General features: G+C 46.7%; 1 protein-coding gene across 1 annotated transcript in view; it reads right to left on the bottom strand.

The window, feature by feature from the left end:
- Nucleotides 1-448: 448 nt before the first annotated feature.
- The window catches only part of DNHD1 (dynein heavy chain domain 1), a 74,872-nt gene continuing 51,282 nt past the window's right edge, over nucleotides 449-24,038 (bottom strand). Inside the window, exons 23-43 of the mRNA XM_015114961.3 lie at nucleotides 23,736-23,928; nucleotides 23,270-23,558; nucleotides 13,950-15,558; nucleotides 13,563-13,771; nucleotides 13,152-13,356; nucleotides 12,974-13,076; nucleotides 9,154-9,303; nucleotides 8,718-8,900; nucleotides 8,157-8,588; nucleotides 7,477-7,948; nucleotides 6,294-6,587; nucleotides 5,892-6,044; nucleotides 5,520-5,698; nucleotides 4,425-5,390; nucleotides 4,044-4,230; nucleotides 3,710-3,832; nucleotides 3,420-3,621; nucleotides 2,369-2,460; nucleotides 2,073-2,222; nucleotides 1,047-1,852; nucleotides 449-833 (exon numbers count right to left, since the gene is read on the bottom strand). Coding sequence (XP_014970447.2) covers nucleotides 483-833; nucleotides 1,047-1,852; nucleotides 2,073-2,222; nucleotides 2,369-2,460; nucleotides 3,420-3,621; nucleotides 3,710-3,832; nucleotides 4,044-4,230; nucleotides 4,425-5,390; nucleotides 5,520-5,698; nucleotides 5,892-6,044; nucleotides 6,294-6,587; nucleotides 7,477-7,948; nucleotides 8,157-8,588; nucleotides 8,718-8,900; nucleotides 9,154-9,303; nucleotides 12,974-13,076; nucleotides 13,152-13,356; nucleotides 13,563-13,771; nucleotides 13,950-15,558; nucleotides 23,270-23,558; nucleotides 23,736-23,928 — 7,348 coding nt within the window. The 3' untranslated portion in view covers nucleotides 449-482. The remainder of the gene's footprint in view (nucleotides 834-1,046; nucleotides 1,853-2,072; nucleotides 2,223-2,368; nucleotides 2,461-3,419; nucleotides 3,622-3,709; nucleotides 3,833-4,043; nucleotides 4,231-4,424; nucleotides 5,391-5,519; nucleotides 5,699-5,891; nucleotides 6,045-6,293; nucleotides 6,588-7,476; nucleotides 7,949-8,156; nucleotides 8,589-8,717; nucleotides 8,901-9,153; nucleotides 9,304-12,973; nucleotides 13,077-13,151; nucleotides 13,357-13,562; nucleotides 13,772-13,949; nucleotides 15,559-23,269; nucleotides 23,559-23,735; nucleotides 23,929-24,038) is intronic.

A 24,038-nucleotide genomic window follows, 5' to 3' on the forward strand; every position in this document is an offset into this window, starting at 1 on the left:
CCTGCCTAGCTTCTTGGATGCGTGATTAACACCAAGCCCCACCCCACCCCAAGTGTACCCACACTTTCCCCTTCCCAGCTGCCAGGCACATGCCCTCTTCTACCTTCAGTGTGAATATACCTCCTCTTTTCTCAATTATGCACACTGTACCTTTCCCCTAGTGTGTCACATTCTGCCTTCTTGGTGTGAAGAAGGCAGATCTTTGACTTTCAGATCTTATTAAGAAATACATTTCTAAGGCTATTGCTGCTATAGTCTTATAGTTGTATTAAGAAATTCATTTTGTAAAGAAATGAAAATTTAAAAAAAGAAGAAATACATTTTGTAAGACTATTGCTGCTATAGGAACCACTATAGATAGTGATTCCTCCAATGGATCTGGGCAAAGTAAATTGAAAACCTTCTGGAAAGGATTGCTGCTCTACCCCCATATCTCAGAAATCTTTCATGGAATCACTACAACTTTATTTTGGTAGATGGGCTCAAGACAGGGGTGGGCTGCACACGTGGACCCTCCGTTGGACACAGGTATTGGGGGTGAGCTTGGTGGGTAGGGGCAGATGCATCACGATGTTCCTGCTCTGCAGCTTAGTGTTGCCAAGGGGCCCTCCCATGTACACAGGACAGGAGTACACCGTCAGGTCGGCTGGGGGTGGCAGGTCGCTGGTGCCTGGGGCCTGTGTGCTGATGCTGACTGGAGGCAGAGGACTGGGTTGGCTGGAAGGACTGTCTTGCAAGGCTCCAGCTATTGGGTCCCACTCCGCATGTAGGACCTGTAGCCCGATCAGCAGCAGCCCTCTCTCTGGAACCGTGGGGTTTGGGCCGTTCTCCACCTGGGGGCGTCAGAAGCTGGTCAGGCAAGGCTAGGAAGCTGGGAGGTGGCAGGTGGGGAGTGGGGGTTGGGGGTTGGGAGGTCGTAGTGGACCGAGATCAGAGAAGCTAGCAGGGTTACCGAGGGGCAAGATCACCAATAAGGGGTAACTGCGAGGTGTAATTAGAGACTTTGAGGGGACTGGAACCGCGAACGAGGGGTGGCGCGAAGATACCCTGAGGTGCAGAGGGTTGCTGTTCATCTCCAGACGTTTATACGGGAGCGGACTGGAGACCGCGCCTCGGCTACCAGGGAAATTCGAGCTGGGCACATTCTGGTCCAGGGCAGCTTCCCCACGCAATGCCAGCAGCAGGCGGCGCGGGTGGCGAAAGGCTGACAGGTGGAAGACGCGCTCTGGTACATCACTGTTCGCGTCCGCGCCCACGCCCAAGTAGCGAACCAACAGCTGCCCACGGCGCGACAACTGTCGCAGCCAGTGCCAGGGCGGCTGCGGACCGGCCGGCGCATGAGGTCGCCAAGGCAAGGGTAGGCGGCCAGTCCAGAGAGCGTGGGCCACCTCAGCACAACGGCGGGAGGGACACGGGGGTGCGCCCTTCAGCTGCTGCAACAGGCAATCAAGGTCGCGTTGTAGCGTGCCCACCAACCGGCTCAGTTCCAGAGCCTCTGTCTCTAAGACGCCCTCCAGGGGCCGCCGCGCATTCGGCCCCAGCACTGACCTCGGGGCGCCAGACTCGTCTTGGCGAACCAGGTTGGTCAGCAGATCCTGCAGTGACTCCAGCCTCCGGTTGACTTGCACTAGGCGTTGCCGCAGTCGCCTTTCCGCGAGCTGGGCGCCTCCTCGAGACTCAGGAACCCACACGGGTGAACTCCGCTGCAGCGCACTCAAGAGAACGCGACTCTGGCGTCGCAACAGCCAGGCCTGGGGGCCCTCACTGAGTCCGCAGAGCCGGGGTTCAGGTGGTGAGGGCAGTAGGTGCATCTGGGCCTTGCACTCTGCCATTGCATCCAGCTCCCTTAGCTCTTGGGGATAGAGGTGAGGGGTGAGGGACAAGATGTACTCTCCCCACCCTAGACTCAAGAGAGTAAGCCTTTCTCTGATCCTTTACTGCCATCACCCCCCATAACAGTATGAATATTACCCCCATATACCTTTATTGAGACTGCTGTCCACATTTCTGTGGTGGGTAGCATTGCATTGTACTATTCCCTACCCCAAAACAGATACCTGAGTGAAGCTTACCTGGGAGGGGCATGAGCCTGGCGAGCAAAGACTGGGGTGTGTGTGGCTGGACCCAGTTCCTGCTACTGGGGCTCAGGCAGGCTTGCGTGAGGCTAAACAGAGCCTCCCTGTCCTCAGTGTCCTCCAGAGGACCCCCGTAGAAAACTGAAGCTGAAGATGAGGTTAGAGCCTTTCAGTTCCAGTACCTTCAGTTTCCACCACTCCCAAAACCAAAGCTGTGAATTATATCCCACCCCCACCCTCTTCCAGGCTCTCCTGGGGGCTGATGACTCCAAGGGGGACAGGAAGGGTCTTACCAGCCAGCTCTTGCATGGCAGCACGGGGATTGCTAAGACTTGCCCACAGCTGGTCTTGGGTCTGAAGAACCTGGGTTAGGGTCACTTGACTCCTAGAGAAGGGGAGCGGAAAGCAGGGTTTCACATATCATCTGTATGCTGAGGACTGTCAAGTCTTCTCTTCAGTTCGAACCCCTCTCCTGAGCTTCAGACCCATGAGGGTTCACTAGTCATTGCTGCATGGCACCCCAAATACAACTTGCTTTCAACTGAAATCATCATTTTCCCCCATAAAACCTGTTCCACCTCCTATTTCAGTGAGAGATACCACTAGCCACCCAATTATCTAAAACAAAAATCTGAGAGTAATCCTTGACTCCTCCTTCCTCCTCACCCCATATTTATTCTCTATCCCTTCCATGGCTACTACCCTACCACCCATACCACAATCTCTTCCCTGGAGATTTCCAGAGTCTCCTAAAGCTGCTCTGCTTGTCCCCAGTCCTGCCTCCTCTGGTCCATTCTCCACATTGTATCCAGAGTGATCTTTTCAACACACAAAAAGGATATTGTTTCTTCTTCTACTGGGACTACAGGCGCCTGCCACCATGCCTGGCTAAGTTTTTGTATTTTTAGGACAGACGGGGTTTCACCGTGTTAGCCAGGATGGTCTCGATCTCCTGACCTCGTGATCTGCCTGCCTCGGCCTCCCAAAGTGCTGGGATTACAGGTGTGAACCACCATGCCTGGCCTACCTTGCCCTAGTCTTAAAGGCCCTTTATAATGAGCCTTACTTCTCCCTCCTCAACATCCAGCATGTCCATGTCAACCACACTCAAGTCTCCTCCCTTCTGCTGAATTTAGGTCCCTCTGCTCAGAAAGGTCCATCTCTACCTGATTTGCCCCTGCTTTTAAGATTCAATTCAAAGTAAAATCTCAAAGTCTTTGGAGAAGCCTTCCCTAACTTCCCCTTGCCCTTGCTCTTTGGAGCTTCCAAAGATGAATTAGTTTTACTCATCCCAGCATACGGAAGATACTCAATGTTTGTTGAGTGATTGACTGAGCAGCTCACCAACGCCCCCTGTGTGCCTGCAGCCTCGTTCCATAGAGCTGCCGGTGTAGCAGGAGGCCATGGAGGAGGAGCAGAGGTAGTGCCTGGGTGGGGGGTTGCATATAGAGTCCTTGCTGGGCTAGCTCCACACTATCAATCAAAACATGGCCCAGCTCCAGGGACTGGTTCCAGAAAACAGGCATGGAGTGCTGAGTCAGCACAGCTGGGGAGGAAGGAGAGTGCTGAGTCAGCACAGCACAGTTGCCCTCCCACTTCCAATTTGAGAGCCTGTAGGGGGTTAAGCTCCTCACCTGGCAAAGAAGCACTAGACTCTGCAGGCACAATAAGCCAAAGACGAAAATCTCTGTGAACAGTGGCTACATTCCTGCTTTCAGGTTGGCCTAAAAGCTGTTCTGATTCCAGGTCTGCAACCACTAGACTCAGACAAGGGTCTGAGATCAGTCCTTGGGTAAAGGGTCGGGCAGAAGTCTAGGGATCAGACTTGAGGCTAGGGGTGTCAGGAGTCAGCTACAAGGCCAAGTGGACAGGTTTGGTGCTAGGTCACTGGCCATCAGTCCTGAGATTTCAAGCTAAGGCCCAAGTGTAGGATAGGATCCTGGCAGCCAATCTAGGCAATAAACTCACCTTTGGCTCTGCCTAACAGTTCCAGCAAGAGCTGTAGCAGCTCTTTCGGCCAATGGGGCATCAGATGACAGTTGTCCAGCACCAGCCAGTGCCCCTCATACATAGCCTGGGATAGAGTGCTGACCACAACTGAGACCGGGTCCCAGACTTCAGAGCCCAGGGCTATCACCTGCAGATGCTTCTGCCCCTGGGGACCAAAAAAGAGATGGCGGCATGACTCAAAGTGATCCTAGGGTGACCTGAGGGACCCAAACTAATGCTACCATTATCCCAAAAGTCCCTAAATAGAACAGAAAGATCCATGAAAATGCTTAGAGGAGGTCCCCACGCCCCAGCCTACAGGAACCTGGTCACTCTGTGACCAAAAGACTAGGTTCAAACCTGCTGATACTTGGCAGCCAGATTCTGGATGACAGTCAGAGGATGCAGAGTGGCTGTGGGGTGGCCAGGCAGTGGCAACAAGATCAGCATGGGCTGAGTAGCCCGACTATGTTTAAAGGGCATGGTGGGAGCGCCCATGTTTTCATCCAGGGGCCGACCCAGGAGGCTGGTTGTGAAGTCTGCCAGGGCACCTGCCAGGCACTCAGGTCGCAGAACGCGCCACAGGATCAGCTTCTGGAGGAGGCTAAGTGGCTCAGGCCCAGGCCCAGGTGCAGGACCCAGCACTGTGGATGACAGTGACAGGTAAGCCTGCCAAGCATTGGAGTGGCCTGCCAGGGAGGCACACAGGCCAACAAATGGGGGCAGCAGCTCTAACATCTCACATTCATGCCAGGCTTTTGGCCCAAGCCAGGCCGGTCGAGCCACACCTGAGACTGGCTTGCTGTGGACTGTGCTGGGAGAGGCTGCTAGTCCAGGCCAGAGTGCCAGTCTTTCCAGCTCTGATGCTTTCCCTGTCACTTGCAGCAGAGCCAAAGCACCCAATGCACCCACCAATGGTACCTGGGTAAGGCCCAGTGCTGTCACAGTGCTGCCCAGCAGCTGGCGGGTCAGGTGTGCTCTCAGTTGCAGTAGATGACTGGCCAGGTCCTCCCCGTGATTAATCTCACGTGGCTTCATGCTATCCAGAGCCTGCTTGGTGACTGCCAGCCACTTCTCTGGGCTCATACGGAAAAGTGGCAGCAGGTTCTGCAGTTGGCTTAGGGCCTTTACCATGGCTATTCCATGCCAAACCACAGGCCGATAGGGTGCCCATGATACCATTTCCTGTAGTTTCTGCCCTTCTAGCTCTTCACAATGGGCACGCAGCTGGCATAGCTTTCCTTGGGCCCTCACCATGTTCCGCAGAAACTTGGCTGGCTTCTGACGCTTTGGATTCTGGAACAGCAGCATCGTCAGCAGCCGCTCCTGCATATACTCATTTGTTGGATGGATGTGGCCCTTTCCCACAGTCCCCAAACATCTACATTCATCTCCACCCCCTTACCCAGGTCCATCCAATACTCATCTCAACCCACAGACTGAGCCCCCAAGCACCTCAGCAGCCTCCACAGCCTTGCAGGTATCTAGGGCTCTGATCTTTAGGTTCTGCCAGCGGGTCTCGAGCTCAGGACACTCTCTGCACAAGATTTCATGCAGCATCTGTTCTTCCAGTATTTCCATGTTCAGGCCCAGATCCAGCACATTCAGCCCCTTTAGCAGTTCACAACCTAGCACTTGGGGTAACATGGGAGATGCTTAACCTCTTCCCCTTGGCAGAGCCACGGGGTAGAGTAGACAGGGAGTATGGCTCCCTGCTATAGACCTGAGCCTGCTCTGGGCCAGGTTGAGTGAAGCCCTCTTAGGGCTGGTGCTGAGGGCCTAGTGTGTCCACACAACTGTGCTGGCAATTTGCCCTCTGGGCCTCACCTTTTTCCATAGCACAGAGGGAGAGGGTGGTGCTGAGATACAGACAGAAGCCAGGCTGCACCTGGGGTGGGCTCAGCTGCTCCCGCTGCAGCAGCCATTGCAGTTCTTGGCACCCTAGACCCAGCTCCACGTTGGTCAGTAGCACAGGCAGGCCTGTGAGAGGGAGGCAAAGGAACCCTACCCACGATGCCAGCACCCATGATCCCCATTCCCCATCCACGAGGTCTGGCTCCGACCAGCTTCCCTGTGGCTGATAGGAGGGTTTCCACAAGACGCTTCAATATAGTTAGTGCCCGGGATGAAGGATGGGAACTGAGGTTAGACTGAGGTGTGGGAGGCCTGTGGGGTCACAGAATGGGGCGAGTCAAAAGGGGTCCAGGGTGGGTGGGGACCAGTTCTCACCACAAGCAGCTGCCTCCTGGAGCTGAGAACCTAGCTCCGGGTCAGCACCTGAAAGAACACTAAGGTAGGGAAGAGACGGAAGCTGAGTCTCATAGGCTGGCTTTGACCCCTGGCTCTCTGTCTTCTCCTCTTTCTCTTCATTTTCCTCTTGCTCTTTCTCCTGCTCATTTTTTCTTTCCTCTGCCTTCTGCTCTTTTGTCTGGTCCTTAGCCTCATTACTGTCTTCACTATCATCATCTTCCTCTTTCATGTCCATTTTACTCTCTGTGTTTTGATTTCTCATGAGGCCTTTCCCTGGGACAGAAAGATTCAGAGGAGCTCTTCTTAGGGGAGGAATCAGACTCCTTAGGGGAGGAATTCACTCAAGGGCTCTATTTCATGAGGGAAGGTCTGCGGGACGACATCTTAGGAAAGTTGCTTAAGCTCTCTATGACTCAATTTTCTTATCTGCAAAATGAGGTTGATATTAGTGGCGACCTCACAGGGTTACTGTGAAGATTAAATTAAATTATACATAGAAAACACTTAGATGTGCACATAGTAAGCACTCAATAAATGTTGGCTCTCAAAATTATTACTCTAAAATTCCAGGGAGGGATCCTACTCATCCTCTATCTTCCCATAGCCTCTCTTCTGTATTTTCTATGCCTTTTCTTCTGCCTCTTGTAAGGGCATTTGTGGGATTTAGGGCCCATCCAGATAAGAATCAGGGTGATCTCATTCAAAGTCCTTAACTTAATTACTCTGAAAGAACCCCTTTCCAAATAAGGTCACATTTTTCTCACAAACTCAATCCCCAGCCTCTTCTTCTGGGAAATAAACACTCTATTCCTTCTCCTAGAAAATGTTCCTTCCAATACTCCACCCAGAAGGGTCCCCGATCCAAACAGAGCCAACAGAAATATTACCCAGGATTTCTGAACATTGGATAAATTTGGGTAGTGCTGAGTAGACCAGGGAAGTGGAAAATCATGGACCAATCAGTCATGTAGATTCAGAATCATTGTAATAAAGAGAAAAAATAAATGTGACCAAATTGATTCCTGTAGTATAGGCTGGTGCAATCTGGGACATCCTGATCACAAAAATGCAGTGTCCTCATTATGAAGGGAAAGACCACAAGAGGCTGAGTGATGGGCAGTTCAGATACTCTGGAAGCATTGCATTTATTATGTCTGCTTACCTCTACCCTCAGTGGGGGCTGGTGCCAAGCATCTATTCTCTGCCAGAGGTAGCGGGTCCAACCACATGAGGGCCTGGTTGCTGGGGTCAAGCAGCAAAGGCCAACGGCAACTACTGTAGTGGGTGGGGCTTCGCAGAAGCAAGCCGGCCAGGTGGGCTGACTTTGCCTGTGGCTTCAGGTTTCCATCCCACTGGTACTGTTCAGATGCAGAGCTCAGCAGGGACAGAATATTGAAGGGAGAGTGTGTAGCCAGCAGGGGCTTCTTTGGTGGTATGCTGACAGATTTTTGCTTCTGCTTCAGTGCCTGTGCCACATCATCTGGGCCCAGGGCCTCCTGAAAGCCCCTACACAGAGCTAACCACTTGTCCAGTAGCTCTTGGCGCCGCAGTGGTGGGAAGGGACCCAGGTAGATGATGGCAGCTGAGCATAGGAGGGCATCTCCGAACACAGTCATGCAGCGTCCCTTCAGCTTCTGGAGTGGACGGGAAGACCAGAGGCTGTGTAGGCCAGTGAGGAGGGTGCAGGGAGAGATATGGCAGAGGGAGGGCAAGGTGGGGTGTGGAGGAAAACATGGCAAGGAGTGCAGAGAGGGACAGAGGGAGGCAGTGAGGGCACAGGGAGGAGCGGGGGAGTGGCATGAAAGGAACTTTGGGGGAGACATCTTGGAGAGGGATGGTTACCTGGAGCTGTATAGTCCAGGCATGCATAGGCATGAGCAGTGCAGCCTTCATGGGCCATTTGTGATACTGCCCACGCTGTGCTTGACTGAGGGTCTTTGCCACACAGTTGTGGGAAGCTTGGGCATCCTCCACCATCTTAGCCAGGGCCAAATTATTCTCCAGGGTCTCCTGGGCCTGAAACTGGTAGTAGCCCAGGCGGGCCTGCTCCCGAATGAGTGTTGCCTCCACTTGCTGCAGCAGCAGGCCCGTGGGCAGTCCCCGGCAATGTGCCAGCCCATAGTGCAGAACAGCCCAGAGCCAGGCTGCCAGGCTGGCTGCAGGTCGGCTCACTGCCCGCAGGGCTGCATCACTCATACCTGGAGCTTTCAGAATTAGATGTAACTTTATCAGCTGTGAGTCTGTTATCTTGTCCTTGGGGAAGAACACCAGCTCCTGGAAGGATGTATGTTAAAGGGATGGGGAAGACACGGATGCTCTGGACCTTGACCCAACAGTTTAGCCTTGCCAAGTCTCCCTTTTATGCCTCCCCTATCCTCCTTCATTGTGCTCCACCCTTCCTACCTGATAAAAATCCTCAGTGCATAACAGCTGTTTGGCACTTGCCCAGCCTGTTTCACGGTGGAACAAGTCACACATTGCATCAGTCACCCGGACCACAGATTCTGGTGGTGCTCGATAGCTCCGTATCTCCTCGAAGTCAGCCACCTGCAGCTGGCTCAGAGGCTCCAGAAATGCCTTGCTCATCTAAATGAGGAGAGATAACTTCTAAAGTGAGCTCCTGAGATGTTCTGTTCTTCCTTCAAGGTGTTTCTAGGGGGATCATCTCCTCCTTGGAGTCCCCATGAGAGGTCACTCCCCAAGCCATCCTATTACCTTTGTCCCCTCCCCCCAGAAGACTCCATGATGAGTCACTCCATTCTCTCCTCTTGGTATCCTTAGAGGGATTGCCCTCTTTCAGGAGAGGAGCAGTGCAGGGCAGGCAGCAGGAAGAGCCCACCTGCTCCAGGAAAGCCTCTTGCTGAGCCTGCAGGGCATCCCGCTGCTTGGCGAGGTCCTCAATGAGGTTCTCTTGATGCCTACACTCTTCTAGCTGCTGCTTGTATAGGAGCTTGCTTTGCTCTAGCTGCTGCTGAAACATGCTGAGGCTCTGCAAAGAGATATCCAGGCCCTGCAGTTCCAGATCCTGAGCCATATGGGAATACCCCAGAAGACCCTATGATCCCGGGACTCTAGCATACTCCTCACTTGAAAGACTGACCACGTTGAACTCCAAATAGGCCACAGAGAGAGGCTGAGCTCTGGGTCTGTCACTTATTAGTCTGTGAGTTACATATCTAGTAATGCAACCCCAAGTGTGTGGTTGCTTTTTCTGCAGCCGCTTCACCCAAAGAATATGTGTGTAACAGTTACATTACATTACTCTATATTTTAGTTGACCCATTAGCAGCAGTTGTCACAGAAGACAGTTCCCTCCCTCTTGAGGCATCCCCCTCTGTTGGCCTTCGTGATACTGTGTTCTCCTTGGGCTTTCTCTAACTTCTCTGGCTGCTCTTTCTCATTTCCTTCCTCTGTGAGCTTAACTATTCCTCATCAATTTTTTCAGAGCTTCCTTTCTCTTCTCACTCTACACTTATAAAAGCCTTCTCTGATCTAATGGCTTTGATTCCTACTTATGTTCCAACTGCCAAATCTCTCTCTCCAGCTAGGTTCCCTCCCAGCCCCATACCACGTATTCATCTGCCTAGTGGAAATCTCTTGGGTGTCTCACAGGCCCCTCACATTCCACATGTCCCCACATGAATGTATTTGGTTATGCCTCCTCAGCTGTCCTGCAATCTGACTCCTCTCCTGTGTATTCTTTTTCTCAGAGAATGGTGGCAAGATACACTCAAGTTTCCCAAGGAACAAACTGAGTTGTTACGCTTGGCTCCATCTCCTGTATCCCCCAAATCCAGCCCATCTTTGAGGCCCTTCAATTCTACCTCCCAAATGCCTCTCGTGTACACTGCCCTTCCCAACGTTGGTCACTCACACTCAGGCCCTCTCACTCCTCACCTTCTGCACTGGCCTCCTAACTGGTCTCTCAGTTTTTATTCTTACTCCCCTCCTTTTATCCCCCCACTGCAGCCTAGCTGGTTTTCTAAAAGCTGAATCATTGTCATTAACACTTGTCATTTCTACATTTGATTGACAATACCCCCATGACCAGACCCCTACTCATCATTCCAATCTCATCTCTTTTCTCTCTCCTAGCATGCTACTTTCCAGCCATTCCTGACTTTCAGTTCCTCCAACGTGGCACACACTCTTTTGCCTCTAGGCCTTTCACATACTGTTATATCAACCTGGCCCCTTTCAAACACAGATCAAATCTGACCTAAGTTTCAGTAATCAACTTTCATGTACTTTATTCCTTTGTTTACATAGTTAGGGAATTTTCTGAGCTCCTACCATGTTATATACATGCTCTGTGCTGCATAGCAGGGCACTCTGCTTTCTCTAGAAAGTTTTCTTGATATTTTGGAGCACTCTGAACTTACTCCGTTATAACATGGTTTTGTCATTGCCTGGATGAGTATATCTTCTGCTAAACTATAAGCACCATGAAGGTAAGGATAGTGCCCTATCTTCTCTTATTAGGAAGCAACCTAACCTTTTTTTTTTTGGAGACAGGGTCTCACTATGCCACCCAAGCTGGAGTGCAATGGTGCAATCATGTCTCACTGCAGCTTCAACCTCCCGGGCTCAGGTGATCCTCCCACCTCAGACTCCTGAGTAGCTGGAACTACAGATAGGTGCTACCATGCCTGAATAATTTTTTGTAGAGACAGGGTTTTGCCATGTTGCCCAGGCTGGTCTTGAACTCCTGAGTTCAAGTGATCTATTGGCCTTGGCCTTCCAAAGTGCTGGGATTACAGGCGTGAGCCACTGTGCCTGGCCTAACCTAATATTAATAGTAACTAACATTTATTGAGCTCTTACTATGTGCCAGCACATTTAAATACTATACATGTAAGATCTTGTTTAATCCTCATTACAACCTTATAAGGTTAGGGAAGTCTCCCCAACCTTTCTGGACCTTTGTTTTCTCATCTGTAAAGTGAGAAAAGAATAGCTACCTCAGAAAGGTGTGGCAAGGATTCTGTCATCTATCTATCTATCTATCTATCCATCCATCTAGATGTAAATGTAGGCATGTATTAACATAGACATAAATATTAAGAAATGCCTGAACAAAAAATAAATTTTTGTTGAGTGCAATAATGAAAAAATTAACCAGTTGAATATAAGAGAGTAAAGAGATGGAGGGGCCCAGACTGAGTCCTGGGATTTGGCTCAGTGGCTGGTAATGCCATTTCTTGGGGTGGGGAACACTGGAACAAGTACACACTATTACGGCTATTGATTGAATGACCAAGGGATCTGACTCTGAATGACCCTGAGACTACAAACATCTCTTATCCAGATCTTTGGCTTACTGTGTTCTACTCTGGTATAACTGACTCACAGATCAAGGAATACTAGCACCCCCTAAACCAGATCAACAATCCTGGTATTAATCATCTTGGGAAAATGTAGGGCAAAAAACTGGGAAAGGGGATTTCTGTTGCTCTTTGACTTTGTTTTCTTTCTTTGCAACTTAACTGAGTCTTGAGGTCTAATCTAAGCTGTTCATCCTAGGTGGTGAATAGTAGGGGGGCATCAGTACCTTTAAAACTCCAGGTGACACCATTTACATCAAACACAATGAAAACCACATTAGTAGACACGACATATGCCATGTATCTGGAATTGTGTGGCACTGGATGATAGTCCTAAGGGCACTCATCAGAAGAGCTGGCTAGGTGTTAGGAGCTTAAGACCTGAAACCCTAGTAGAAAGATTATCTGAGTGTGACATGGGCACTAGTTCACTGCTCTGAAGTTATACCAGAACATTTATCAAAATCTTGTGTAGTAGGAAGAAAAGGTGCTATTTTAGAATTCCTCTTATTAAAAGCAAAACTGCTCTTTAGTTTGGGAAAACACCTTTAGCTAGGAGTATTTGGCTTTAGAAGGTGTGATAAGCCCTATCATCACCAATTTTAGCCAGCTATAAGAAGTCTGTTTATTCAAAGAATAAGATTGTTCTGTATAAGACAGCAAAAGGTTTTGAGGTTTCAACTAGAAGGGCATGCTAAAGGAAAAGTGGGATGGCTCAGAAACATTGTAGACCAGGTATTAGAGAGATGAGAGAGGAAACGAAAAGTTGGTCACTGGAAAATGCCTGGTAGAGGAGGGTGAATAAGAAAATTCAGGACACTCTTGTCTAGTATACCATTATAAATCTACTTCTGGTTCTATGCTATAGCATAAATTTCTCCCTGCTGCCATCACCCATCTACATGTCCTCACTGTACACAACAGTTTTGTTTGTTTGGTGCTTTTGTGGAAGAAAGGGTATAGGCACAAAGTGCTATGGAAAAAGAGGATAATTCTAAGAGGTGAGTGAGTGGTGACTGAGATGTAGTCCCTGCCCCAACCCCCATGGGAATCTACAGCATACTGAACTTCTCATGATCAAGGTGCTAGGGGCAACCAGAAGCAGATGCTTGGATTTCACACATTGTGAAGAATCAATCTGATTTTAGCTGTGTCATGGGAAACTTTTGAACCTAAGCTGTAAAGGAGGAGGCAGCAGAGATTAGAGAGATTTTCTAGGGGAAGTGGAAGCTTAGGGGGACAAGAACTAAGGTTCATTCTGGTTGCTTCCTTTCAAGACCCCTTTTGGGCTTCTGCTTTGACACCACCATGGAAGCCTCAAAATCGTCTCCTTACCTTGCTGGAGGCTTTCAGCTGCTGTTCCAAGTCAGAGATCAGATTGGCATGGGTACCATGCTCCTTAATCAGCATTCTCAGATTCTCCAAGGCATTCTGGACCCTGGAGATACAATGTGCTGGTGAGGAAACCCAAAGGAGCAGAAGGAGGTACATTGCAGGGGATGGGACCACTCACCGCTGGGCCTTGTTCTTAATCTTCAGGATTGTCTGTTGCTGCAGCATCAGGAAAGTGTCCAGGAAGTCTAGGAAGGTCTTAGGGGTGACGAGTGGCAATGCAGGGCACAGGTGCTCATGGTAGTGGGTGGCCGAAAGGTGGATAAGAGCCATGGCTTTGGCCACACTGGGAATTGAGGCCTGGAGGTCTGGGTACTTCCAGGAGCCTGCAATGGGCATGGCTTTAGCCTCACTTTGTGAGCTTGTAGGAAAACAGGAAAGGAAAGGGATCATCTCCTAGCTCAAGAAGAAGGGTAGGAAATGTGAAGGGGGCTCTGTAGGCTCTAGAGAGGGAGAGAGAGATTGACCTAGGTAATAACCCTCATTAAAGCCTGGTAAAGATTAGTGGTAAGGACAAGTAAAAAGGGCTCACCATCATCAAGGGGTAGACTCCGAGCACCCTCCAGGTGATGCTGGGCCACTTTGACCAGGGCAGCTTGGTCCCAGGGTTCATAGCGGTCAATGCTGGCAGTGGCCAGTTGAAGGAGCCTCAGGAAAAGGGGGGAGGGCAGCTGCTTGTGGGCCTGTTTATCTCCAATCAGGAAGAACAGGTGAAGGTGGCTGCACACTTGCTGGTGGAACCTGTGGGCCAGGGCTCAGCTAATGTCCTCCCCTTTACCTTTGCTTGCCCCTCCTGGCCCTAGTCCCAACCAGACCACTTAGCCCCAATCTCTCAGCCCTTATGGCAGCCCACAGAATTCCTTTTGGCCAAGACAGAGTAAAAGCAGAGCAGACTCGGGTATGGGGTTCTTGGCCTCACCTCTGCAACACCATTTCCTTCTTGATGTTCTGTTTGACACCAAGGTTCTCCCTGGGGAAGTGTTCTTCAATGCGGTCCAAATCCGCTTCTGTGTACTGGCCAGGGAAACTGCCTGAGGTTGCCAGGGCCAGGAGGCGATGAAGTGTAGTGAGATCCACACCACTGGGTACCAATAGAGCCACAGGCTGGCTTAACAAGCCAGCACGCCAGCTGGCATCTCGTAGACATTGGAGAATGTCCTCCTCTGACCCAGATGGTAGATGAAAGAAATGGGTCTGACATATACTAGAAGCCAGAGTGATGGCAGTGTGGCGCCCAGTACCCAGAGCCCCCGAAAGCAGCAGGCCATGCTGCCGGGGCCTGGCCAACACCCGGACCAGGCGGGCCACATGCTGTGCCATGGAATGACACCGGGCAAGGTGGGGGCTCAGCTTCAGTTGAGCAGCTGAGGTGGCCAGCTGCTCCTCTAGCTTCTCCCACTGCCGTTCCAGGTACAAGTTGGGGGTTTCAGACTTAGGCCCCAGTGTCAGCTCCTGACTGAAGACCACGTCTGAGGGCTTTTCCTGGGGATGTAGTAGTAGCACTGGTAATAACAGGGGTGAGACCAGGTCCATCTGGGGTGCCTTCTGCCACCAAGTCTTGAATGATCTCCTTACCTGGAGCCTATAGTTGGATGCCCTTGTGCCTTTCTCTTGCCTTATCTTGTGACTTATGCTTTCCCTCATCCCTCTGCTTACTGGTCCTGTAGATGGTGTTAGACTCGGATCCCTGGAGTTTGAGCCTGTGGTGACCTGAAGTCCATAAGGCTCCTCTTCCTCCTCTGTTTCACTGTTGCTGTTGCTGAAGTCCTCCCACTGGGCCAACTCCCCTTCAGATTCTACTTCGGGCACCCTCTCCTCCTCCTTCTCATCCTCCTCATGGTCCTTGACCAGGTTCTGGGGCCCTGGACCACAACAGAAGACACTCTGAGCTACTACTAGGAGCAGCTTGGCACAATAGGAGCGTTCCCTAGGGCTGTCCAGCCGGTCACAAAAGGTTCTCTGTGCCTCATGCAACCAAAGACGCACCACATTGCGTGTGGCCATCATAATGGTCAGACGAGTGCCACGCAGGCCTGACACCCGGCGCAAGTGCTCCTGGTGGTTGGGATAGTCCACAAAGCCTCGGGAGCCTGTTCTATTAGGCAGCAGCTGCAGGTTGCTCAGTAAGTGGCTCACAGAGTGTGGGGAGAAGTGGTAGTGTGGGTGGAGGGGTGAAGGCATGAAGCAATTGCACACAGCCTCCCAAGCCTCTACTGAGGCCCTAACTAGGGCTCGTGCCAGAGCACGCTCCCGCTCCACAGAAGGGAAACGCTCAAGCCAAGCCTGAATAATAGGCACATGTCTGTCCAGCAGGGTGGCCTGGGTCATGCTTTCCAGGGCCAGGACTGTGAAGAGTCGGAAGAGGCGTGGACACAGTGGGCGCTCACAGTAGCCTGGCACTGTGACAGTGGCAAGGAAATTGACTGTAGGCTGCAGTGTCTGCAGTTCCAAGGTGCTGTGGGCATACACAGTGCCATCCATGGCCTGGCGCAGAGTCTCCAACACTGGCTGGCAGCTCTTCTCTGGGTCTATGGGACATGAGGAATAATAATGAGGACATGTAAAAGTCCACATGAGGGTATCAGTCTGTTCCTTCTATTCCTGCTACACACGGTTCTAAAGGAATTTTGTGAATCTGACATGTTGGGACTCGGTCACATTTGAGTAAGCTATTCTCCCTCCCCAACATTCTCCCTAAAATTGAGGAATTTCTTCTCCCTTCTCCCGAGATCCTATCTCTTCTCCTTCTCCCTAGTTCCTAGCTCCCTATCCTATTTGGAAGCTGAGAAGGATAGAAACCAGATCTGACCACAATTAGGGGGAAAGTGCAATCATTTCAGTCAAAGAGAATAGAGTTATATCACATGTACACACAAAAAAATCAAATTTAGGCTGGGGTGTGGTGGCTCACCCCTGTAATCTTAACACTTTTGGAAGCTGAGATGGAAAGATTTCTTGAGGCCAGGAGTTCAAGACCAACCTGGGTAACAGCAAGACCTTGTCTTTACAAAAAATGAAAAATAAAATAGCTGGGCCTGGTGGCGTGTGTTGTAGACCTGTCTACTTGGGAAGCTAAGGCTGGAGGATCACTTGAGCACAAGAGCTTGAGAGAGCCGTGATCGCACCGTCCAGCCTGAGTGGCAGAGTGAGACCTTGTCTCTAAAAAATGATAATAATAATAATAAATTTCAAAAACAAACTTTATTAAGACACTATTTACATACAACAAAATGTATACATTTTAAGTATACAGTTCAGCAAGTTTTGACTAATGTACACACCTGTGTCATCACCACCCCAATGATATTTAGAACATTTTCATCACCCTAGAAAGTTCCTCATGCTCCTTTAAAGTCAATCAATCCCCCTGCCACCACCATCATAGGCATTGTTATGTGATCTGATTTCCATCACTATAGGTTAGCTTTGTCTGTTCTAGAACCTCAAATAAATAGAATCATACAGTATATACTTGATCATGTCTATCTTCTTTTACTCAGCAGGTTTTTGAGACTCATCCACGTTTTTGAGTGTTTCCGTAGTTTGTTCCATTTTATTCCTGAGTAGTATTTTTCTGAGAGCCCCCAGTTAAACTGGTGTTCTAGTACCAGAGCAGCCAACAACCCTGCCCTAACAGGAAATAAAGGGGAGCTGAGTGTGGGGGTTTACAGTGTGCCTTTCACAGGATACTTCTTTTATCTGATGGACTGCCTAATGCCTAGTTGTCTGACCTGTGACCAGAGAGTCCTTCACACAGAGAACTTGCTCTGATTCTTTAGATAGAAGGACAAATTCAATACACCACAACAATAGGAAACAAGTTCAAAGATTTTTACTTAATCCTGTGCAAGGAGGGCATAATGAGCCAGGAGGTCATCAGTCTTCCATCCTCATGTCACCTGAGGCAGCAATGAAGAGTCAGAGAGAGAGAGAGAGAGAGGAAATGCGGGAGGAAAGGAGGAATGGAGGGAGGGACTGGCAATATATATAAGGAAATAGGGTGTGGGTCATTTTAAGTTTTCAGGCAAATGCCTGAATGGCCTGTTTTTAAAGGAAAGGAGGGAAAGCAGGGAACTAGTCGGCTAGGTGGGAGAGGTGCCTCTAAATTCTTATCTCTTGCCACCACCTGGAGTCATTTGGGTATATATGTGGATTTACCATTATACAGAACAATGCTACTGTGAACATTCATGTATACTAAGTTTGAGGATATGTGGTTCTCATTTTACTCGGGTGAGTACCTAAGAGTGGAATTGCTGGGTCATATGTTAAGTAACATTTAATTTACTAAGAAACTGGCATATATTTTTTATAGTGGATGTACCATTTTACATTCTCACCATCAAAGTGAGAGAGTTTCAGTTGCTCTACATCTTTGAAAACACTCGTTATTGTCAGTCTTCTTAATTATCACATGGTGGTTTAAATTTGCAGTTCACTGATGCCTGATAGTATCAAGCATCTTTTTGTATACTATTGGCCACTCATACATCTTTTGTGAAGTGTTGTCTGTTTAAGTCTTTTGTCCATTTAAAACATTGGGATGATGTTTGTTTTCTTATTGAGTTGTAAGAGTTTTTATGTATTCTGGGTTCAAGTCCTTTGTCAGATACATGTATCATGAGTGTTTTCTCTGTCAATAGCTTATTTTTTCGTTTTCGTAACAGTGTCTTTTGAAGGGCATAGGTTTTCAATTTTGATAGAATTTAGGTTTTGTGCCCTAAGAAATCATTGTCTAACCAAGGTCACACAGATTTTTCTCCAATTTTTTTCTAAAAAATTTATAGTTTTAGCTTTTACATTTAGGTCTGTGATCCATCTATAATTTATTTTTATCTATATTTTGAGGTAGAATACATGGTTCATTTTTTTCCATGCATATATCCAGATGTTCCAGTACCATTCTTTGAAAAGCCTATCCTTTCCCCCCATTGAATTATCGTGGCACATTTATTAAAAATCAACTGGCCATATATGACTACTTATCAGATTTTCTGTTCTATTCCATTAGTCTATATGTATATCCTTATATCAATACCACACTCTCTTCGTTACAACAACTGTAGAGCCAGTTTTAACATCACTAGTGTGGGTGTCCCAACTTCATTCTTTTTCAAAGTTGCTTGGCTCTTCTAGATCTTTTGCATTACCATATAAGTTTCAGAATAAGTCTGTCAACTTACCAAAAAAAAAAATCTGTTAAGATTTACCTTGGCATTGCATTGAATCTATAGATCATTTGGGGGAGAATGAGGACCTTACTGATACTGACTCTTCTAATCTATGAACATCATAAATTTCTCCATTTATTTAAGTTTCCTCTATCTCAGCAATATTTAGTCATTTTCAGTGTCCAGATCTTGAATGCTTTTCATTAAATTTATTCCTAAGTATTTTATCCTTTTAAATGACTTATAAGTAATATTTTAAAATTTCAATTTCCAATGGTTTGTTACTAGGATATAGAAATACAAACGATTTCAATGGATTGATTCTGTATCCTGTGACCCTGATGACTTAACTTATTTATTGTAGTAGTTTTATGGGGTTTTAGAAAAATATTTCTTTGGGGTCTGTATGTAGACAATCATATTATACGCCAATACAGACAGTTTTAACTTGTCTTTTCTAATTTTAAAAGCTTTCATTTCTTTTTCTTAATTGCATCGCTGTGGTCTCCAGTACAATATTGAATAGAATCAGTGAGTATGTTCTTGCCTTTTAACTGATTTTAGGGGGACAGTATTCAATATTTAACCATTAAGTATGTATTTAGCTGTAAGTATAATAGACGCTCTTCATCAAATTGAGAAAGTTATCTTCTATTCCTAATTTCCTGGGAGTTATGGAATAGTGTTGGAATTTTGTCAAGTGATTTTTATCTACTAACATTACTTACTCATTTGCTCCTTTATTCTGTTAATGTGAGCTACACTGATTGATTTTTCAATGGTGAGTCAGCTTTGCCTTCCCAGGATAGACTCCATTTGGTCTTAAGATGTTATTATTTTTGTATGTTGCTGAATTTTATTTAATAATATTTCAGTGAAGATTTATTTTTGCATTTAGGTTTATGAAAGATAACAGTTTATTTCTTTTCTTGAAATGTCTTTGTCATGGCTTAGTATTCTCCGTTTTCTGAAAAAGGATGTGTAAGTTGTACTTTCTTTTCTAAATACTTGATATAATTCAACTGTATAACCATCTGGGACTGGAAACATTTATTATTATGCATTCAAACTTTTCTTAGGTATGAGGCTGTTCATTTTCTATTATTTTTCTTCTTTTGGTCAGGCTTTGACAAGTTATGTTTTTGTAAGGCATGTGATACGGTTTGGCTCTGTGTCCCCAACCAAATCTTGTCTTGAATTGTAATCCCCATATGTTGAGGGAGGGACCTGGTGGGAGGTGAGTGGATCATGGGGACAGTTTCCCCCATGCTGTTCTCATGATAGTGAGCAAGTTCTCACAAGATCTGATGGTACATCTCCTCATCCCCCCACCCCCACCCCACTGCTATGTAAGACGTGCCTTGCCTCCCCTTCGCCTTTTGCCATGATTTTAAGTTTCCTGAGGCCTCCCCATTCATGCGGAACTGTGAGTCAATTAAACCTACTTTTTTTTATCTTTTGAGACGGAGTTTCATTCTTGTCACCCAGGCTGGAATGCAATGGCGCGATCTTGGCTCACTGCAACCTCTGCCTCCCAGGTTCAAGCGATTCTCCTGCCTCAGCCTCCCAAGTAGCTGGGATTACAGGTGACCCTCATCATGCCCAGCTAATTTTTGTATTTTTAGTAGAGATGGGGTTTCACCATGTCGGCCAGGCTGGTCTCAAACTCCTGACCTCAAGTGATCAACCTGCCTCAGCCTCACAAAGTGCTGGGATTACAGGCGTAAGCCACCACACCCAGCCTAAATCTCTTTTCTTTATGAATTACGCAGTCTCAAGTAGTTCTTTATTGCAGTGTGAAAACAGACTAATACAGCATGTATCCATTTTATCTAAGTTACTAAATTTATTAGCATAAAGTTTTTCATAATTTTCCCTTATTATCCATTTTTTAAAACTTTTTTTTTTTTTTTAAATGAGAGTCCCACTATGCTGCCCAGGCTGGTCTTGAACTCCTGGCCTCAAGAAATCCTCCTGCCTAGGCCTCCCTCCCTAGTAGCTGGGATTACAGGTACATGCCATCATGCCTGGCTCCCCCCAACTCTTTTTTTTGATATGGAGTCTCACTCTGTCGCCAGGCTGGAGTGCAGTGGTGGGATCTCAGCTCATCGCAACTTCCAACTCCCTGGTTCAAGCAATTCTCCTGCCTCAGCCTCCCGAGTAGCTGGGATTACAGGCACATGCCACCATGCCCAACTAATTTTTGCATTTTTAGTAGAGACCGGGTTTCACCGTGTTGGCCAGCATGGTCTCAATCTCCTGACCTCATGATCTGCCCTCCTCAGCCTTCCAAAGTGCTGGGATTACAGGCGTGAGCCACACTGCCTGGCCCTGGTTCCCTTTTTATCCTTTTAAATATCTTTAAGAAAAACTCTTTTATTCCTGATATTCAAAATTTATGTTTTCCTTTTTATTTCTTGATTTGTGTTAACAGGTGATTGTCAATTTTATCTTTTTCAAGAAACAAAATATGGCTTTGTTGATATTCTCCATTGTTTGTATGTTTTTCTGTTTCACTGATTTCTGCTCTGATCTTTATTATTGATTTCCTTTTAAATGCTTTGGGTATAACTTACTCTTCTTTTTCTAGAGTCTTAAGCTGAAAATTTAGGTCATTGATTCCAAGCTTTTCTTTCTAAGAGATGTTTAAAACTATAACCTTTAGTTGCATCTTACAAATTTTGATATGCTTTGTTTTCATTATTATTTAGTTCAAAACATTTTCTAATTTCCCTTGTAATTTCTTTTTTGGTACATAATTTATTTAGAAGTGTGTTGTTTAATTTTAAATAACTTGGAAATTCTCTAGGCATCTTATCAATATTTGTATTGTTATGGTCAGATAAAATATTTAAAATGTTAATCCTCTGAAATTTGTTGAGACTTATTTTATAACCCAGCATATGGTCTATCTTGGTGAATGTTTCATGTGCATTTGAAAAGAAGGTGCATTTTGCAGCTGGTGAGTATAATGTTCTTGGTGAGTATAATGTTCTGTAAATGTCAGTGTGTTGCTAGTGTTATTCAGATCTTTAATGTCCATACTTTCTTGCTCCTTGTCTTACCAGTTACTGTGAGAAGCATATTAATTTCTTACTATGATTTCAGATTTACTATCTCTCTTTTGTTTCTATTGGCTTTTTTTCATATACTTAAATGTCTGTTTTAGATGTGGACACATTTAAGACTTTTGTCTTTCTGATGAGTTGAATCTTTTAATTATGAGATATTCTTTTCTATCTCTGGTAATATCCTTTGTCTTAAAGTGCTTTGGTATTAATATTGCCACATCAGCTTCCTTATGCAAACTATTTCTGCAGTAAATATTTTGCATTAAAAAACTTCTTTTAATCTATCTGTGTTTAATATTTAAAGTGCATCTTTTGGACAGCATATAGCTAGATCTCAGGGTGAGTTTCTATTCTATTGCTTGCTTCTTCTTGACAGCAGGTCAGATTATTTTCTGGGGGTTTCTGTTGGCATGTCTATTCATTTTTTATTTTATATTAGATGTTTTGGTGGTTGTCACTCAAGGACACCTTTTACATTCTGCCAGCAGTAATATTCTTCACTCTACAATGTTGCTGAAGTCTCTTCTCAGCTGAAATCTCTTCATATATCTGACTGTACCACTCTTTACTCCTTCTGTTGTCTGCAAATTCACTACAAAGACCAAATAATATAGCTGGAAGGAACTACAGGTTTTGGAACCAAATACACTTGAATTTTAATCTTGGTTCTGACACTTAATAGCTAGGGTATCTCGGGCAAGTTATAAAATCTCTGTGTCTGTTTCTTCATCTTTAAAATAATTGCAAAAATTCTCCATCTTACTTGGCTTTTATGAGCACTGAAGATGACACAGACATATCATATAGCACATAGTAGATATTCAATAAATTGTACCGGCTATTATTAAGTACTAATATATCTGGTTCAAGTTTTCTACATCTCATAAGAGACTTCGCTATTTAACTGGATAGACTATCTACCAGGTTGTTGGAGTCAAGGAAGTCAATGGGCTAAACCTCTACCTAAAATTCACTTCCCAATCCCATGGCCATATTTAGAAGCTGTCATCATCTAGAGGCACATCACTTTAGAAACTTTACACTTCAGTATCCCAAACTTTCATCACGATTTTTCTCCTTTCCTTTGTTATCTTGTTTTCTACAAACTTTTATTGAGCACTTACTTCCTGTTGGGTCTATCAAAATGAATGAGACAAATTTCTGTTCTCTGTTCTCATAAATCTCCAAGTGTGGCGAAAGGGACAGACAGGCAAGCATACAATCATGATATCATGGTTATCACAGGTTATTGTACAGAGCACAGGATGGATATCTAACCGAGCCTATGAATCAGGCTTCCTGGAGAAGCTACTGCCTTAGGTAATTTAGAAAGAATATGTAGGATTTATCCACATAAAGAAGGCAGAGAAGACAGCAATCCCAGGGTGTAAAGGAAGCCTGACTTGTTGAGCCCAATTAGAGAGAGTGTAAGAGGACACAGAAGAAAGCCTCATCACAGAAAGCTTTGTAAGAGCATTTGTCAGATTTCCAAGTAAAGATCATCTGAACCATGGAAATAAGTGGAAAGATTCAAGAAATATGTAGGAGGTAGGATTGAAAAGACATGGTGACTAGATATTGGTGAAGAAGAAAGAGATGTCAACAAGATTTCTGGCTTACATGACTGGTTGGATGGTGAAACTAAGAGGACACACGGGAGCAGATTTTGGCCACGGGGAGATGATGAGCTCAGGGTTGGATCTGAGGTACCAACAGGACAACAAGGCAGAGACATACAGTAGACAGCTGGATAGACAGATCTGGTGCTTAGAAAAGAGGCGAGATTGGAGACAGAGATTTAGCAGTCAAAGCAGAGAAGAGGCCATGAGAGTGGATGGGATTATTCAGGGAGCATATGTAGAATGAGAGGATATTAAGAACAAAACATTAAAGTTAGATCTATAGACATATATTTGAGAGTCAGTGAATATTGCTAGGGATTTTATAATCTCAAGAGAGGACAGTAGCTCCTTCCTTCCCTCCTCCCAGCTCCTCACCAGAAGTGGCCAGGTGCAGATCCTCCAGCAAGAAGAGGAGGGAGGCTTTAGAATCCTGGTGATGCCCAGGCTGTGGGCTGGCTTGTGTTTGGCCCTGGATTCCTCTGCTCAGCAGGAGACGGAGGTGGGTGGAACTGAAGGCAGGGTGGATGGGGCTGTATATGTAAGGGTGATGTGGCTCTACCAGCACCTCCACAAAGACTGACTTCCCTGTTGCTGCCTCTCCAGCTAGCAGCACTGGCTGCCCCCCTGACAGAAGCAGGTCCACCACATACAAGAGCCGCTCAGTCTGCAGGACAGAAGTGGGACTTACTGCAGCACCTCCAGTATAAGAGAGTAATCTAGCTGAAAATAAAAGTCTAGGGGACTTGTCCTAGAGTGGGCCTCAGCTGATCTTTGAACATGGATTACCCCAAAGGTAAGTCCTGAAGTTCTAACCCTAGCTCTTGCCTTACTGTCCTCATACCTGGATAGAAGGGTGAAAGGTGCCCAGAGTTCCTTTGATGTGGCTGCTCAGGTATTGGCCAGTGAAGGGGACCAGTGTTCCATCTTCAGGGCTTACATGTAGATCAAACACCAAGGCTGAGGGTGGTGGCTCAGGGTAGTTGGAGAGGCGACTAATAGAATCCCTTATGAAGGTATCAAAGACGGGCCAGAACCTGCTCAGATGGACACACAGGCAAAAGCGTCAGACAGTTACAACACTTCCATTTATGACACACTCACAGACTCCACCATACCCTAACAGTGATGTCATGTGGGTTTTTAC

This window comes from Macaca mulatta, chromosome 14 (assembly GCF_049350105.2).
Source record: "Macaca mulatta isolate MMU2019108-1 chromosome 14, T2T-MMU8v2.0, whole genome shotgun sequence".
NCBI lineage: Eukaryota > Metazoa > Chordata > Mammalia > Primates > Cercopithecidae > Macaca > Macaca mulatta.